The 17,909-nt window shown below is 36.8% G+C and overlaps 1 protein-coding gene across 1 annotated transcript in view; it reads left to right on the forward strand.

The window, feature by feature from the left end:
* The window catches only part of Lama2 (laminin subunit alpha 2), a 571,985-nt gene that overhangs the window by 124,910 nt on the left and 429,166 nt on the right, over positions 1-17,909 (forward strand). The window contains exon 2 of the mRNA XM_076552567.1: positions 11,149-11,319. Coding sequence (XP_076408682.1) covers positions 11,149-11,319 — 171 coding nt within the window. The remainder of the gene's footprint in view (positions 1-11,148; positions 11,320-17,909) is intronic.

Here is a 17,909-nt window from a genome sequence, read left to right on the forward strand (position 1 = left end):
TTTGCTACATTATAAGCAAGCCTCTCAACTTCAACTTCAGTAACGTAAAGACCTACGAAGGAGACATTCGGTTTGTAGGGCTGGTTTTGGAACAGGCAGACAAAAGCAGGCATTGAGCATATGTTCTGTTGATACCGATGAAGTGAGGTTGGATGGAACCTTGATGCAATTGATTCACCCCAACTGCTACCCCCTCAATATAAATTTGGGTATTCTCATGCTAGAACATTCCAAATAAATGTCTCAACAAAGATGATTATTTTTTTTTAACATACTGATTTTGAAAACCATCTGGATTGTTATTCAGGATTCTCCCACAGGAAGAACATAGTCAAACACACACAAAACAGTGGGTAGATTCTAGTTTTGCCGGAGTGTCAGGTAGGATTTTCATGCCTTTGATAGGGACTGGAAATGTAAGCAGAGCAGTGTTTGCATGACAGCAGGTAAGGGATGGGAGCAGAGTATGGTGGGGACCTGTTTCTAGGGCAGTTAAACTTGAGGTTAAAATATGCTCAATCTAGTCACAAAGATATCTTGCTAAATTTGGTTTTTTCACTTCAAGAAGTATGTTATAGTAAATACTTTGCCAAGCACAGCATAGTTAGAATTGATTTCATATAGTGTGTTCAGAAATTGAGAGAGATTGAAGTACAACTATCACCATCTGAAAGCATGTTACAAACTATTATGATTTCCTTGGTACATCATTGTTCCTCCCAGGTATTTGGGTTATTATGACAGTTACTTTCTCAGCTATGTCTTAATTTTAGGCCCTAGCAAATTGATACGGTAATTAGGATTTACTGCTGCTTTAATTAGGATTTGTTATATAGTAATGTCTTCTAGGCTGGACCAAGTGGTTGAGAAGCCATTTGTGTTCATAATGCTTACTTTAGTACGTATCTGTTATGCAGAGTTTATACTGATACCTGTCAGCGGATCTTGTATACAACCAATGGCGGTTCATCTGATCGTGTCTGGTTTATTTCCCTTTTGGCGATTAAAAAAAATAAAGCCTGCTTGAATTTTTGTCTTTCTCTATTAAAAACAAACTAAGAGTAAGTGTTCTTTAAAATAAATTCTTCAGAGAAACATAACTACTTTTTCTGTTTGTTTGTTTCTGGTGAAAAATAAAAAATAAAAAGGGAGACCAAATCAGAGACCTTTGGAAATGTTCTTTTATTTTGGAAGCGTAAAAAATTTGGAAGGGCAGAATTAAGTGATGAATTATGACATGAATTTGCAAGTCGTGGAAACAGAACTGGAATACATTGTCTCCTTGGCTTTGTTTGCTTCTGGCCAACTGGGTTGGATGTTATTTTTCTCCTAGCTCTCAAGTGCTGTGCGTCTGGACGGCGATTAGTTCAAATTGGGCTGATTTTTCAGTTCTATAAAACTCGTCATCTGCATTGTGGATGGAGAGCATTAAACTCCTTCCCGTGGTGCACAGCTGGAAGCCATTCTCTTCAGCATTTTGTTTTGTTCCAATTTTGTTTTATACTAGTATATTCCTACACACCCACATACCTAGGATTTCGACAGACAAGTGTCTCTTTTACTTCCTTGACACATCTTAGAACATTTGCAATTGGCATGTTCTCTTTTGTCTTTTAAATAGCGAATCACTTGCAAACAGCCCTGTTTACACGCATGAATATATTTTAAAATGCTCTACAGACCTAGAAACTGAAATGGAAAATTAGAAATATTCAAACAGCTCCACTCTACACACTTTTTTCTTTTTTCTCTTGAGAGGTGATAGGTGCTTGGCAAGAACTCAGAGAGAAATACTGTGTACTCTGACTATGATGACAAGAAAAGAGGGAATGATAAGGAGAAAGGCAGAGATCTGCCGTGTATTATAAATAATACATGACTGAACTCCATCATTAAAACAAGTATATTGAAAACAGTTGTTTTGTGACTTTTTTTTTCTCAGCAAGCCACCAAATACCATTAGATATCAGTTATATGTATTAATGTGGATATTTCAAGCTAAATTATGAAAACTAACAACAAGTATTCTTTGAGAAATTAAGTATACACACACACACACACACACACACACACACACACACACACATATATTTGTGTGTGTGTATATGTCCATATAGGTACCTTTGACTGGTAACTAATAAGTACAATATTGTGCTAGACATAAGTAACAAAGACAGCTACTCCACAATATTTAGCTAGTTTAGTATTTAAGTTGATAACAAAGAAAAGACTTATCTTGATGTATTAATGCCATATAACATTAAATTTCCTTTAATTTATACACTAGATATATTGGGTCTTTAAAAATGATAATGTAAAATAGTAGTTTATCAACATTTGCACAAAGGTAATACAAGTAGAAAGTTCAATGATTTAAAGGTAAAGAAAAATACATTTTTCACTTTAAAATCCATTCATTAAGTGACCTTGTGGATATGTATGATCATGATCATTGTGTTATTGTACCTTTTTTAAACTAGTTGTGATTAGTGGCCATGCAGAGAGGCAGGTGGGAGTCTGATTACAAACACTCAGATTACCAAGCGATCTGGCTGTTATGCTGTAGGTAATAGGCAATTCGCAGAGGGTTTTTCCTCTCTATAAATATATAGGTGAAGCAACTGTGCATATGTATTTTTTCATTTGAGCATTTGTAATAGAATAGAAAAAATAAAATGGAGTAGGGATGGAGGAAAGAAGGATATGGTCAAAGTTTCCTTTATTTTTCAAATGGTATGACTTTTTCCTTCCATTTTTTTTATTTGGCTAAAACAGCAAAGCAATTCCATTTTTTTGTCATCCCAAGGCACCAATAAGTTTATTGGCTTTGTGGGTAAGTCTTCCCCAGAAGGATTATAGTGCACATTTTTATTCTCATCTAATACATTTCAATATCTGTGGTATTATATGTTAGCTGGTGTTGTTTTTATACTCAGTCGTAGACTAGCTAGCCATTGCACAGGATTAAAACATTATGAGGATTATAATAAAATGTACTATACCACACCAGGAAGGAAACAAATTCAGTGTAGCAAAATTAGGAAACATGTTCACACTCTAAGGAATATTTAATTCCTTAGCTCGGTCATGGGAGCTGAGTAGATGAGCATATTGCACAGATTATGTAGAAAGGACAAAATTCTATCACACAAACAGAGTTTTGAAATACTTGCTGTCTTTGTAAACAGAATGACATAGGCCAGCATGGGTAGAGGAAGGCATGCAGTAGGGTATTAGCATGGAGCTAACCATGGAATCTGGCTACTATGCTGTGTGCAACAGGCAACTCACAAATGCCTTAAAACAGGAAGTGACAGGATGTTTTAGAAAGATCACTTCAACGACACTGTTGAAAATCAAGGGAGTAAAGTCACACAGAAAGACTAGTTAGGTGACTTTAACTACTTATAGTATATAGTAGTGTTAATCTGAAGACAAAATTAATGAATTGGAAGCGGACATCTTACAATGATGAAGTTGTCTGTAACCATTCACAAAATACTTTTTACCATTCCTGATTTCAGCAAATTGCAATCCCCACTGGCTGATAAGTATACATTTGATGAGAATGGTAGAAATTTGGGGGATAAAAATGACTGCATCAGGCAGCACTTTTGGGATGGTCTTCATGAAGTCACTCCATATTGGAGAAGAGTATATGGAAGAGGAGGATTATTCAAATCTTGGAAAAGGAGTTACTGAGAGATATGGGATGAACTGATTTGCAAGTCCCTTTAATGAACCAGAAGGATTCTGTGGACCTACTGTGGGCCTACTGGGAGATCAGAAGTAATACAGTTGTCAGAGGAAGGGGAGGATTCAGGTGACAGGAAGGGGTGCTTTCTTATAATGAAGCTGTTTGGAAATGAACAATAGGACCTGTGAAACTAGCAGAGAAGTGGGGCCATGACGTCATGGAGACAGCAAGGAGGAGAGCAGGCCAGTTTGTACGAGACTCAGCAGTGAAGGAACAGGCGAGGATGGTGCTCCTTTAATGTGAACAGGGATGGGACAGGGCAGGCTTTGGAAAGAAAATTAATTTTCAGGCTTAAGAAGAGATCACTCAATCAGTAAAAGCTTGTTGCTCAAGTAAAAGGACCCTCGAGGATTTAGATCCCCAGCATCCACATCCAGCTAGGCATACAGGATGTGCCTGTAATCCGAGTGTCAGGAGGAGGTAAAGACGAAAATATCCCCTGGAGCTCCTCGGCCAGCCAGTGTGGCAGAGTCAGTGAGCTTCAGGTTCAGGGAGAGATTCTGTCTCTCACAGGCAGCCTGGGAAGACACTTGATATTGACCTCTGGCCTCTACGTGTATACATACACAAACAAATGCACCAACACACACACACACCACTCACAGTACTGTATCACTCACAGTACCACACACACAAGCACACACACACAGTACCACATCATGCACAGTTAACACACACACACACACACACACACACACACACACAGAGTAGCACATCATGCACAGTATCACACACACACACACACACACACACACACACACACACACACACACACAGCTCAGCCACTGTGCTGAATGCATTTCACACGGACTCATACCATTCTTCATAATTCTTATGTACTTAATATGATCCAAAGTCAAAATCTTTTATTTACTTGAAAGGGAAACTGGAATTGGAAAGTTGCCCAGGGAAAGTAGAGTTCCTGCAATAGTTTGCTATCAAGTGCTCTCTTTGTTCAGTTCATCTAGTTCTGGGGAACTTTGAAAGGACAGTTTCCTTTGTAGCATCCGATCATCCTTTCGCACATTTAAGAAATGTTAATTTAAATTTTGCTTGTGCTGATATTGCAAGTTGATTGAAACCAAAGCATAAGATGAATCTTAAATTTAGGTTACACCTACTGACTTAAAAATGGATTCTGTGAGTGTATGTGTGTATGTGTCACATGGGTGCAGAGACCAGAAGAGGGAATTAGATCCTCCCTTTGTGCTATAGTTATAGGTGGGCTTGAGCTGCCTGACATTAATGCTGGGAACTAAATTCAGTCCTCTAGAAGAGTGGCATGTGCTCTTAACCACTGAGATAGCCCCATTTCTATAGATTTTTCCTGTCAAAAATTTGTGATGAAAATTTTCCTCTATGAAGCAAAGTTTAAAAAAAATTTACATGTTAAACACAATATTATCCACAATTGAGATTCTAAAATTAATATTTTGCTGTCTTTGCCTTTTTCAAATCTATTTCCACGACATATTAATTATATGTAATATGTAATATGTTATATATAATTGACTTAAACATTCCAGATAATTGAATTATGTGTTGTCATTTCAACTTTGATAAAAAGATTCATAAATCTCTTGTCACTGCAAACACTGCCCGTGAGTCTATATCAGTTAATACAGTTAGAAAACTGCATTGAAACGTTTGTTTGCTTATTCCAATATGTGTTTGATCTCAGCAGTGATCTCTATTGAGGACCTTTTTCTGTAAATTTGAGTTAGATTTTATTATTTCTTTGTCTAGGGATCTTTTTAAATGTGCATTGGATTTTGTGAAACATTTTGTAGAAACTCTGGATTCTGTTGTGTTCTTGTGAAGAATGCTCCCCCAGCTTCTTGTTGGTAGTTGTTAACTAACTATATTCACACTTCAAGCTCAAATCTGTAACCTTCCAAGCCCTGCTAGAGTAGAGTTCTTGGCATGTAACCTTTGGGCAGAGTTTGGAAACAGGTTTGGAGTCACTTTTTCTGTGATTCTCTCTGTTCTAGTATCTTCCTCATCACTTGAGAGCAGTTGTGGCTCCTTGGTTTTGCTCTTTAATTTGATTCTTCCAGGGAATGAAACCATGGATGTTGTGAAATGATTATATGGCATTTCCTTCTTGGGTGCATACACCCTTCCTCTGCCTTTAATATTCTAGGTTCCTCTGATTCAACAGCAGCTCTCATGTCAGTAGACAGATGTAGCAGGAATCTTAAAAGTACTTATTAATAAAATCAAACCTGAGGCGAGTTATTGGGGTCCATGCTGGTAGATCAGAGAGACAGAACAAGTCACAGCTATCTCACCTTGCCAATTCCTCAGCTGGTCCTGTTTCCCCAGACTGGAAGCTTCTGTGTCCTCATCCCAATGGTTCTCAGCTGAACTGCTGCTTAAAAGCCTGAATGCTTAACCAGCCAAATGATTAACCAAGCCAAATGCTTCTAGTTTCTGGTCCTCACGCCTTATATATCTTTCTGCTTTCTACCACCACTCCCTGGGTTAAATTAAAGGCTGGCTTTCTGGTATTAAAGGCATGTGTCACCATGCTTGGCTATTTCCAGTGTGGCCTTGAACTCACAGAGATCCAGAGGGATTTCTATCTCTGGAATGCTAGGATTAAAGGTGTGAGTGCCACCATTTTCTAGCCTTTGTATCTAGTGGCTGTCTATTCTCTGACCCCAGATAAATTTATTAGAGTACACAATATTTTGGGGAACACAATACCACCACAGACAGACAAGTATTTTGAGAAGCCACCGCTTTTATCTTCCATAGATAGCTTTGGACCAGTCAGAACCAACACTTGCTTTGCTTTGAAAGGAGCTTAAGTAGATTTAAAAAATGCAACCACCATTGAAAGCCAAAGTGTGCAGCTCTGACTGTGTAGGACATGAAAACCATGCCAATATGTGTGAACATGCCACATTATGAACAAGCGAACACTTTAAATATGCCAAACAAAACCGATGAACTTGCAGTGAGTTTTCCAAATATTTGCCACAAGGGAGCAAATTTTTTTATTTTGTTCCCTTATTTAGATCCAGACTTTTTTCAAGGTATATACTTACCAAGTATATACAATATAAAACTAAATATATTCCTTTTTAAGCAGTATGCATATTGTAATTTCTCATATACATATTAGATAAAGAAAAAATATTCATTTAGCTTACATCAGACTTTGTTTCTTATAACTTTAAATCCAACTAAATTTTATTTAGTTTCGAATCTACTCAGAAAACTGTCAATCATGATTATGTGGATAATAACCACTGCGTTTTGTGTTATTAAAATTGCAGGATCTCAAATTGAATTGAGAACCTGAAAGTCAATATTCTTAAAATGTTCATCAGCTATTTGTAGTTCTTCTACAGTCCTAATGGTTATATAATCTTAGCAGGTGACCCATATTAAGAATGACAATAGATATTATCCCGATGCTTTTGAGAGGGAATGATGAAAATAGCCTAATAGATTTAGCATATAATGAAAATGCATTGTAATTCAGAATATGACATGCCAAAGATTCAATAAAAGCTCAAATATCGACCTATTCTTTGAACTGGTAATTAACAACTAATTGAGGACTTTCCAAGACCAATACACTTCACTGCTTTTTAAAAAACAAACAGCAAAATAATAATAAAATTTGATAAAGCAGCTGCTCCTTGACCTTGAAGCAAGGCTATTATACTGTGAAGAGGTTAATTTGAGTATATGATCAATAAATATAGTAGAAGCAAATCAACAGAAAAAAAGTGAAAGATGCTAGATATAAATTTAATTAATATCTTTAATATAATGCATAAAAACCCCATGAAGCAATATTGGAGTGGTGACTAAGTTATTTATTTTGTGAAGTACATAAATTGATAAAATTTTCAGAGGACCAAGGTCTAACTCTTCATCAAACATTCTGAGCTTTTCAGAGCTAGGTTCAAATTATATTATCAGTTTTAACTGTGTGTTATTTATCTCCTTTGAACTGTACTGCTTTTCTAAACTGCAATTGCACAGTAGGATGATTGGGAATTAAACACCATGAAGAACATAACATGGTTTCTTGATCAATATCGCTTAGGCATCTATAATCCTTTTAAGGCTCTATCTTTCTCATTTATTTGATCCATATACTCCTGTAGAAAAGAATGGCATGGAATCCAGTTTTCTATATTATAAACATAGAATAACTACTAAATAGTGTGATCCTGCATCTCTCTTTTTGATCCTTCTTTCATGATTGCTTTGTCCTTAGATAGCACAGGTCTGGTCTTCTCAAATTAAATCCTACAGGGCTGCACCACTTCAGAATACAAAAGGTTTGCCAATATTAGCAAGACAAAACCAATATCATAGGAAGTTCAGGACTAGTTATCAGTTAAAGAAGAGAGAAAAATGATGGAACCATATTCATAATACCTACTTATCTACAGCAGGCTGAAGGTAGCTTTTGTATACATAAACTGGTTTTCCTGGAAGGCATTAGACAGAGCTTACCTACCTAGCCAGAAAGAAAGATATAGCTCTTCTCCAAACAGAAAACCAAGCAAGTGTTTTTCTTCTCACATTTTATTTTTATACTTTAAATTAAATATTTGAAGAAGAGAGAATAAGTAAGGAAAATGAATGGCCAGTAATGACAAACATACAATGGTCAGCGCTGATGAACCACTAGGTGTTTTTTATGTGTGCTATATGCATCTATATCCATGTCACATACCTATCCAATTACATTCTCTTATGTGATGGGTCAAAGGCAGGTTCAGATACTCTGACAGTTTCAGCGTGACCATAGATTGTCCAGAGAGTTCAACTCGGACACCATTTCCTCTGGCTAGCACTCTTACTCATTTCTTTCTTGTGTTTTTCTAGAAAATAAGTTTTAGTTTCTCCAAAGAGCTCATTTAAAGTTCCCTTCCTCATGAAGTTCATCTTAGTATTTCTCAACTTTCTGGATATATGGTTTAGTGCATGCTCAAAATACCTTTGATGAAAGAATAATTTCACAGTAACATAAAATGGTGCAGAACAACTGAGGAAAAAAACATCTAGATGAACCTCATTTATTTCATCATATATAATTTACGAAACAAGATAACAAAATGCCTAAGATACAGAAGTAGTTCTCTGGAGACTAATTATTTTAAATTTGCAATTTCATAACTTCACAAAGTGGTGAGACTATTTCCAATAACATTTATTTGTTATGTAGGGAAGATAAAATGAAAAATATAGTACGTGCCTGTTGTATCATTTTCTTTTTACAAAACACTCTGTATTTTTTTGTGATGTAAAGATGATATTCTTGTGACTGGCTAGTATTTCTCTGAACAGTAATCAGATAAGCTGACCACAATGCATGAATAGATTGGTTCGTTGTGGGAAGGCCAGAAGATGTAGAGGTGAGCAAAGTCAATAGAAAGAATGGTTGAGCTAGTGAATGGGATTAAGTAACAGAAGTAAATGTTAAAATGCTAGAAAATGAGGGAAAGGTATAAATTTCAAATAACGGTTAGCTGAAAACAAGCTTAAAACAAGAATGCTAAGGAGGGAGGTTCATTGGAGGAGGGGAGTCAGGGGCATTTAGAGACTGGAGAGTGTGGAAACAGAAGCTGTAAGGATGGTTAAAATATATATATATATATATATATATATATATATATAAATGTAGCAATGTGTATATATATGTGTGTGTGTAGCCATATATATATATATATATATATATATATATATATATATATATATATCAATTTGGGAGGGATTTGTGACAGCTGAGGTATCACTTTTTCTACTTCTAAAGTTTTAAAACCAATTACAATAAAGATCACAATATTTAAAATATGTTTTATGTTTTCTCTTATTCTTCTGGTCCAAAAGAAAATTCAGTAATCAAACACAAACACATATGAATTCAATCCAATATTTTAAATACTCTTTCTGGTTTTCCTTTTTAAAAAAATTCTTTCAGTGCAATTCTAAGGTCAACTAAGGCTACAAATGAATACAAAACATATGTTCCGTATCACACCGTGGCAGTGTTAAGAGACTAGACTCTGGGGTCAGATGTCTTGGTTGTGAATCACAGCCCTGCTGTTTGCCATCTGTCTCCCAGGCAAGTTGCTTAGCAGCTTGATAAAGTAGAGGTCAAGTAGCACGCAGATCACATGGCTGTTTTGTGGCACAAATTAGTCCACGAAGATGAAAAGCACTAGAGTGATGGCAGACATGGATGGAATAGTGTCAGCCATGTTGTGGATATGCACTAACAGAGAAGGCTGCTAGCAACAAAGGCAGCTGGTGCCGGCTGATATTTATGAGCCAACATGTATGTCGTCTCTCCATCTTGTAGATAGGGTGAGTTCCGACTCTGTCTTCACCATGTGTTAATGCTTGAATTTAAAGCAGAAAGCATCTATGAACTAATGAGTCCAAGGATCTCAGCCAAACACCATGCATAGAATGCAGATAAGAAGATCTTTCTGTCTGAAGTTGAAATGATAGAGACATCCCTGGTCCAGGTACAGAGCAGAGACAGTCTGAGTGGCTAGAATGTTCCATGTACAAATCAAGTCTACTTATTTGTCATCTCAAGTATGTCTTCTTTATGATGAGGTTTCAGTGAAAGAAGGGCTTTTGGTGACTGACTTCATGCCACTGTCATTGAAAGGAGGCTCATAGAATGCAAGTTATAGACATGCATGTAGCAGAATTGGCATTACCTAGGAAGAAGTAAAAAGCCTCCACTGGGTTCTGAGCTGGAACAAGAGGCCTCTCCAAGTTTGCACTGAGATGGCCCTGAATAAGTCAAATCCTTCTGTTAGACCCAAAGCAGAAATATCTGGCCTAAGATCATTAATTACTATGGCTATGATAAAGTTGTGGTAGCACAGAAACCAGAAATAAATAGTTCTCTAAGAACTTTTAGCACTGTATTTTTTTCCAGTCTGCATATGCATATGTTGTAGTAGTAATTTACACTAAGTGATAATTGGGGTGTAAAAGTACCACGAGAAACATAGGTATATAGTAGTGTAGAAACTACATATGATTATAGCTTAATACTGGGTATTAGCTAGCCAAGATGGAATACAGTATACTCAGATAAATAATACCATCATAACAAATACATAAAGGCTATTTTTAAATGTCTTCTTGAGACATGGCTATTTAAATTAAATTTTTAGAGGCTAAATGTTAAAAAAACATCTTAAGACCCAGAAAGTAAAAGAAATAGTCTCTTACTAATGTACTTTTGATGCAGTGCATTGACTTAAGTCAGGTGTTTAGTCACTAATTATTTGATTTTTTGATTGATTTAATTCCCTGAATGATATCTTAACTTAGTTTTACTTTAAACATAGCAAGAAATTTGTGTGACATATCTTCATTTGTCTCTCTTTTTTCAGGTTTATTTCCTGCTGTCCTGAACCTTGCTTCTAATGCACTCATCACAACCAATGCTACATGTGGGGAAAAGGGACCTGAAATGTACTGCAAGTTGGTGGAGCATGTCCCTGGGCAGCCTGTGAGGAACCCTCAGTGTCGAATCTGCAATCAAAACAGCAGCCATCCACATCGTATGTATTATATATGTATTTGTATGGCACTAAATGGAATGGATGATAAATAGACATTGAGGCCAAGGTGCATTAAGTTCAAGGGACTTGTGAGTCTAAGAATTCCAGAATTTTTTGTTGAGCTTTCTGTGGTCCCTCTTAGTCATTCTAGAAACATATTTTAGCACCAGTGTTCTATACAGACACCAAGTTCAATAATAGAGGGGAATTCACCTGTTGAAGTTCTGTGTCCATTACTAGGATCACTGGCCCCAGAATGCTCTCCAGGGATGTGGTGATTCTCATGGAATTTGGCTGTTCATGGTTTACCTATTTTTGAGGTACTGTTCTTGAGATTCAAGGGGAAAAAAGTATTGTCCTGCCTTCAACTAGTGAGTCAAGGGTTAATGAACACAGGACCTGAAGTGAAAAAAGAGGCCATAAGTTCAGTCTGAGTGTAAGAGAAGGCTTGCCTGAGGAAACCATGGTGAAGCTGGCAGCGTAGGCCAAGTATGAACTAAGGAGGTTAATAAGTGAAGAGGGGATGAGAAGAGCAAGGTGAGGAAGGGAAGAATTCAGAAAACCTTCCTTGTAAAAAGATGTGCAAATAGTTAAGAATGACAAGAACTGAAATTTCCAGAGGGTGGAGTCCAGACATATGTGGAGCCTGGAAATGTTCCTACAAACAAATGGGGGAATGACCAATAAGAGGTGAATGCCAAGCTCTCTTGTCGGCCTCTGTGAACCATATACTTATTCCACAGATTAAGAATATATACTATGATCAATACAAGAACATAAAGTTATATTCTTTGATTTAGAGACATTATGAGAAAATCAGGAAAGGATAAGAGTACAAGAATATCAGGCACTAAGAACTTGGCAAGAAGACCTAAGCTCAGGGAGAGAGTCATGCCTGGACAGAGGCAGCACGAGTTAGGAAGAATAAGTAGATTATCAAAGTAAGTCACACACACACACACACACACACACACACACACACACCCCTAGAGGATATGATGCAACATGGCATATTGAGGGGACTGTGTGTAATCTGCTTTAACTTGTAAATGAATTTGTATGATAAGGGGAAGTGATTCAAAATAATTTTAGAGATGAAGACTGGCTTAGAGATGTGTTTTAGAAAGCAGTGTGCGCATCTATATTGATTGCCTAGAAAAGAGACTAATAGAGTAAATAATAGAAAATAAAGTTATGGTGGAAACAATTTCAGAGTTAGACAATTTTAAAATTTGGTCAATTTTATTCACACACTATATTATTAAGTACAGTTTTAGGTTGCCAGTAAAATAAAGAATAAAGTACCAAGATTTCCCAAATATCCCCTTCCCCAGCATGTGTGTGGCCTTCTCAACAGAATTTTGGTCTTCATTATCCCCGCTCTCTAGAGTGCTAATCTACACTGTTGAACCTATATTGACACATTATCATCCAACCCTCACAATTTACATTGGGTCTCACTTTTAGTGATGTACAGTCTGTATGGGTTTGGACAAATGCTCTTTTACCATGTTTTAGTACGAAGGAGAATAGATCAATTGAGCTATTCTTAATGGAAAGAAAGGGAAGAAAACCTGATTTTGCAATTTGTGGATTCTTTTTTCATCTCAGCAAGAAAATGAGACTATGAGAGAGAGAGAGAGAGAGAGAGAGAGAGAGAGAGAGAGAGAGAGAGAGAGAGAGAGAGAGAGAGAGAATAGTAGCCAAAGGGCATTATATCAAATTTAGGGATTTTTTAAATTGGATATTATAGATACACATATGAATATATGGACACTTCTGTGATTAAAATTACTGATGTTGTATATCCAAAGTATTTGAAGAACTGTTTTATAGAGGGCATCCACGAAAAGACATTCTTATCTTTTAGTAACTCTGGTGTATGCATAGGAGTGGGCAGTGATAGCACACATCTTGGGTTTTTCTATCTATGGTATGGTATATTAAGAGCCAAGGACCAGGGCCAGAGCCCTGGTGAAGCTTTATTAGGTAAGGAAATTACTGTGGATACTCTAGGCAGGTGATGAAATAAAAAGATTTCTAGGTGGGCAATCAAGAGAATGTGACACCAAATAGAGAGTAAAGAGGTAGGATTGGGGGTGTAGATAGTGAGGGGGGTAAAAAGAGAAGTAGCAAATGTCTGGATGGACCCCAAGGGAGAAGGCAGAGACGATAGAGGAGAAATACAGGGCAGCAAATAAACTGAAGAAAACGCCAGAAAACGAAATGAATGGATGGATAATAGCTTGTACGTTCCCTGGGAATGAAGATGAGTTCTGATGGACAGAAATTGCCATCTATTCAGGGACTGGCACCTCACTTTTCATTAAGACATGAAAGCCTAGAAACCTGGACATGGTAGTAGGTGAATGGAGGACCCGGGGTGGTGAGAATCTGTAGCTGTGTGCTTAGACTGGGATGGGAAAGAGAGGATTAGAAAGATAGATGTGTTGACATCACTATGTTTATGCTTATATAAAAAGTATTAAATATGAAATTATAATTACTGTATAATATGATCTAAGTATACTAACTATACAAATACACTTAAATATGTAAATATTTTAATATACAACAGAGAAAGATGGAAGTGAGTAATGTCCTAGAAGCAGCAATAATAATGCAAAATTTGGGGTGGAGAGTGATTAGGTGGAGACTCCTGGTTGGAGAAATAGATGACTTAACCTTTTCCAGCAGAGTCACTGACCCATGCTGTCCCCTGCCTGCTTTAAGGTTCTGTGTTTGGGGGTCTCTTGCATCTCTGTGGAAGAGACTCATATTTTGATCTAGACACACCACGTTTTCCACACCAAAGCCAGAAATTATTCTTTCAGTGAAACGAGGTGCATAGGAGGAGAGCTCCAGGTCTCTGTTTGCTCACTTGTAGTCTCTTAAACTTGTCACAGCCTGGATTTACTTTGTGTTGCTTTTAAGTCTGAGCAGCTTCATTACATTTCAAAGTCAATTTTGATACTGGAAACTCAGAAAGAATAAACTATGACAGGAATAAAAATTTGGCAATAAATTATGTGAATGTGCTTGAGTAAAGGTTGTAGTAACAGATGATAAATTTCCACAAATTCAGGGGCCTTCCATAGTAAATCCACAAGGTCTGCATTTAATCACCATGCAAAGAAAAAAAAAATGAAACAAACTTTCTGGCTGTTAGTAGTTTGCGTTTCTTAATTAAAACACAAACAGTTTGAGAAGATTATCTTATGATTCCCCAGCCAGTTTTCAGATATAGTTGGCTCTTTCTTTGACTTGTATAGTTTATCTTTTTTGAGGATATTATGTTTCTGTCTTTTTTAAATAAGGGTACTCTGCCAACAATTATTCAGTATTTGCAAATTAATTATGATTATTAAAGTGGGAATTATGGTTAATTGTTGATACATATTCCAATCTATTTTCTGGCTGATTCTCATATCAATTTGACTGTAGGCAGCTGATATCAAAATTCCCATCTAAACAACTTATCTTGAAAATTACTGAGAACCTATTTACTCTGTTTGGAAATGTGTTTGCACGTATGCTTTGCTTCCACACATGAGAACAATGATATGAAGAAGAATTAGGAAGATGTTGTGGCCATGTTTTCTATATTTGTTTTTCTGTAAGGGCATTGCCAATCATACTTCGTGTATTGCTCTGATTCTTAATGTGCTGATTTCTGCATCCACTCACACTATCAGAGACATTCGTTGATGTTTAGTTATGCTTCTGCTGTTTCCTGTTTTTATAAAGTGACATTATACCTGACTTCAACAGAATTCAACTGGCACAAATTATTAAATATATTCATCAATTTTCTTTTGATTATTGAGACAGGATGCCTTATTGCAATGAGCTATTGATATGATAAGACTTGATACAAAGTCCATGGAGCACTGTACTTGTATTGAAATTCCAGTGGCAATGTTATATTACCATTCTGTCCTATATTATCATATTTGGGTTAAAATACGAATATCCAACTTTAAGTTTATGTTTTTAGTTGAAGATTATGTAGAAGACTAAACAAGCAAAATTAACATCATAACATTCACAGACTGAAAATGGCAAATTTAATAAACATTCTTTCATGAATGTATGCAGGCCTGTGTTCATGTATGTGAGTACAAAGATATGGACTCTGTGTGTGTGTCCTGTTTCATGTGAAAAGAACAGAGGATAACTGTGGGTGTTGGTCCTTGGGCACTCTCCACTTTTGATTTTGACGGGCCTGTAATTTGCCTGGAACTTGCCTAATAAGCTATGTTTGCTGGCCAGTGAACCCTAACTATTCTCCTGGAAAAAAGATCCAACATAGTCTAAAATGTAACAGGGCTCTGAGATGTGGGGATAATTTTTCCCATAGTACTGAGATAATACGAATCCAGCACTCCTCTGCCAGGAGACTGTCATGTACACAAAATGAGCACTTTACTGACTCAGTTATATTATTTTTTTAAAAAATAATTTTTATATTACTATTAGACTCTTACACATGAAGACCATAGTTTGGTTGTTTTTTATCTTCAAGTTTTATTAACTGTAATTTGTGAGACTCATAACAATGCATATTATTAACAGGCTCATAATTTATTTCAGTACTACACAAATATGTTCCTCATAGTAGTAGCATGAATGGGCAACCCTCTGAAGAAAGGGATCCCACTCAAATATTTTCACTGATCAGTGATAATAAGAACAATGAATGCAGTGTTCCATAGTCTTCATGAAAGTAAAAAGGATATATTTGACTTAATTTTCCTTAATTTGATATTGATTTTTAAAAGTAATTGTAGGTTTCTAAATGTTCATTCACTTATGAATGAATTTTGAATTCATGGTACATTGGATGATGGTAAATGAGACTCAAGATTACTATTACTTATAGAATTCTGGAGGTAGAATTTTTATATTAACTTCTCAAATCTTTTGCACACATATTATTTTTTTTTTCTATCTGATTTTACTTTTCTCCTGGAAGTTGAGGATCTGGAAAATGCTGCTGTGAGTGGAGTTTTGCCATCCCTCTTTTAGAGATAAAATGGAATTTAAGTAATTTGTCCATGGTCGGTCAAGTACTATACAGTGCAGTCAAGAAATAACTGGCATCAAATATGCCTACTCTTTGTACCCCAAGTCTTGTGGCCTTTACCTTTATCATTAGACAGAATACATGTCCCGGCTCCTATATTATGCTGGCAAACTAAGAGGGTAGGATTGATCCTCATAGTGACAAAATTTGCTTAATCATTAGGGGTATTCAAAATAAGGATGGTGTCAGGGTTCTCTAGAACAGCACTGGTCAGGGAATGTATATTAAAGGGGCATTTCTTATCCTGGCTTGCACAATATGGTCCAGATAGACCAACAATGGCTATCTTCATATGGAAGAAGCTAAGAACCAAGTAGCTTGGTTCTAAAAACTATGTGCCTCAACAGTCCTAACCTGGTATTGAGTTCCTGGAGGTTTCTTGCAGAGCCACTGACCTTCAGTGCATGTTGGAAGCCTGAAAAAATCCAGATTCTATTATGAGCCAAGAATAGCACCAGAAGCAGCAACAGAGTAGATAAAATAGTAGTCAGATATACAGATATCATGCATAAAGTTTTTCTCTTGGACCTCCTTTTGTCTGGGCTGCCACTGGAAGGTGCATCCAAGTTTCTGAACAAGTGTGTCAATAGCTTGTCTGTTAGTTGATTCCAGATCCAGTTAGATTGTGAATCAAAATCAGCCACCACACAATATACCTCTGAATATTTTCTGAGACAATTCATTTTGTCCAAGCCCCTAAGACTGATACGGCAGAGCACGCTTATATCAACATGAACAGCAGGGTCACAGGGTAGCAGAGAATCTCACCAACACTTAGTGGGCATTGCAGAGGGCAGATGTGGTAGTTTCCACGTGAGGTCTGAGGGGCTGAGACATCTTTACCACGGCCCTGAGAACAGAAACAGGGACACCAATGGTCTTGTCATCCTCAGCCAGATGTGCTCTGTGCATATTTAGAGAAAAGATCTAGAACTTGTGAAATATGAGAAAAGGTTCCAGCACAGCCAGAAATGTAGCAGGGCTGTGAGATGTGGGGATATTTCTGTTCTGTGAGATCTGTGAGATGAATTCAAAGACACGAGAATTTCAGAGCTCTTGGCTTAGGAGAAAGAAGAGAACTGTAGTGAAAGATATCTTGATTGGAGGAGTGGCTCACTCTCCTTCCTTGTCTCCAGTCTCCCTTTGAGTCCCACAAAAGGTTTCCTGCAAAGCTGTCTGGATTGGGTTTGGGAGGGAAAGCCTGTGTTTGGTTGGTACATTGAGTTTCATGTGCCAGTCTCCTGGCTTGCCAATGTTGATTAGATTCCTCCTCTGGAATTAGTGATACATGACCAAGTAAATGTTGGATAGGGAGTTTGGAGAATCTCTCAGTATAGTTCTCAATCATGGTAGGAAGGGAACAAGTTAAAGACTTGTTACAAAAAAAATCTCATGGGCAGAAAAATGTATTATTTTATATTAAAGCCACATACATACTGGATTGTCCACATCTCAGCACTAAGGAATGTGTACGAACCAGCAATATTCAAGCATCTTTCCTACA

The sequence above is a fragment of the Peromyscus maniculatus genome, chromosome 16 (assembly GCF_049852395.1).
Source record: "Peromyscus maniculatus bairdii isolate BWxNUB_F1_BW_parent chromosome 16, HU_Pman_BW_mat_3.1, whole genome shotgun sequence".
Taxonomy (NCBI): domain Eukaryota; kingdom Metazoa; phylum Chordata; class Mammalia; order Rodentia; family Cricetidae; genus Peromyscus; species Peromyscus maniculatus.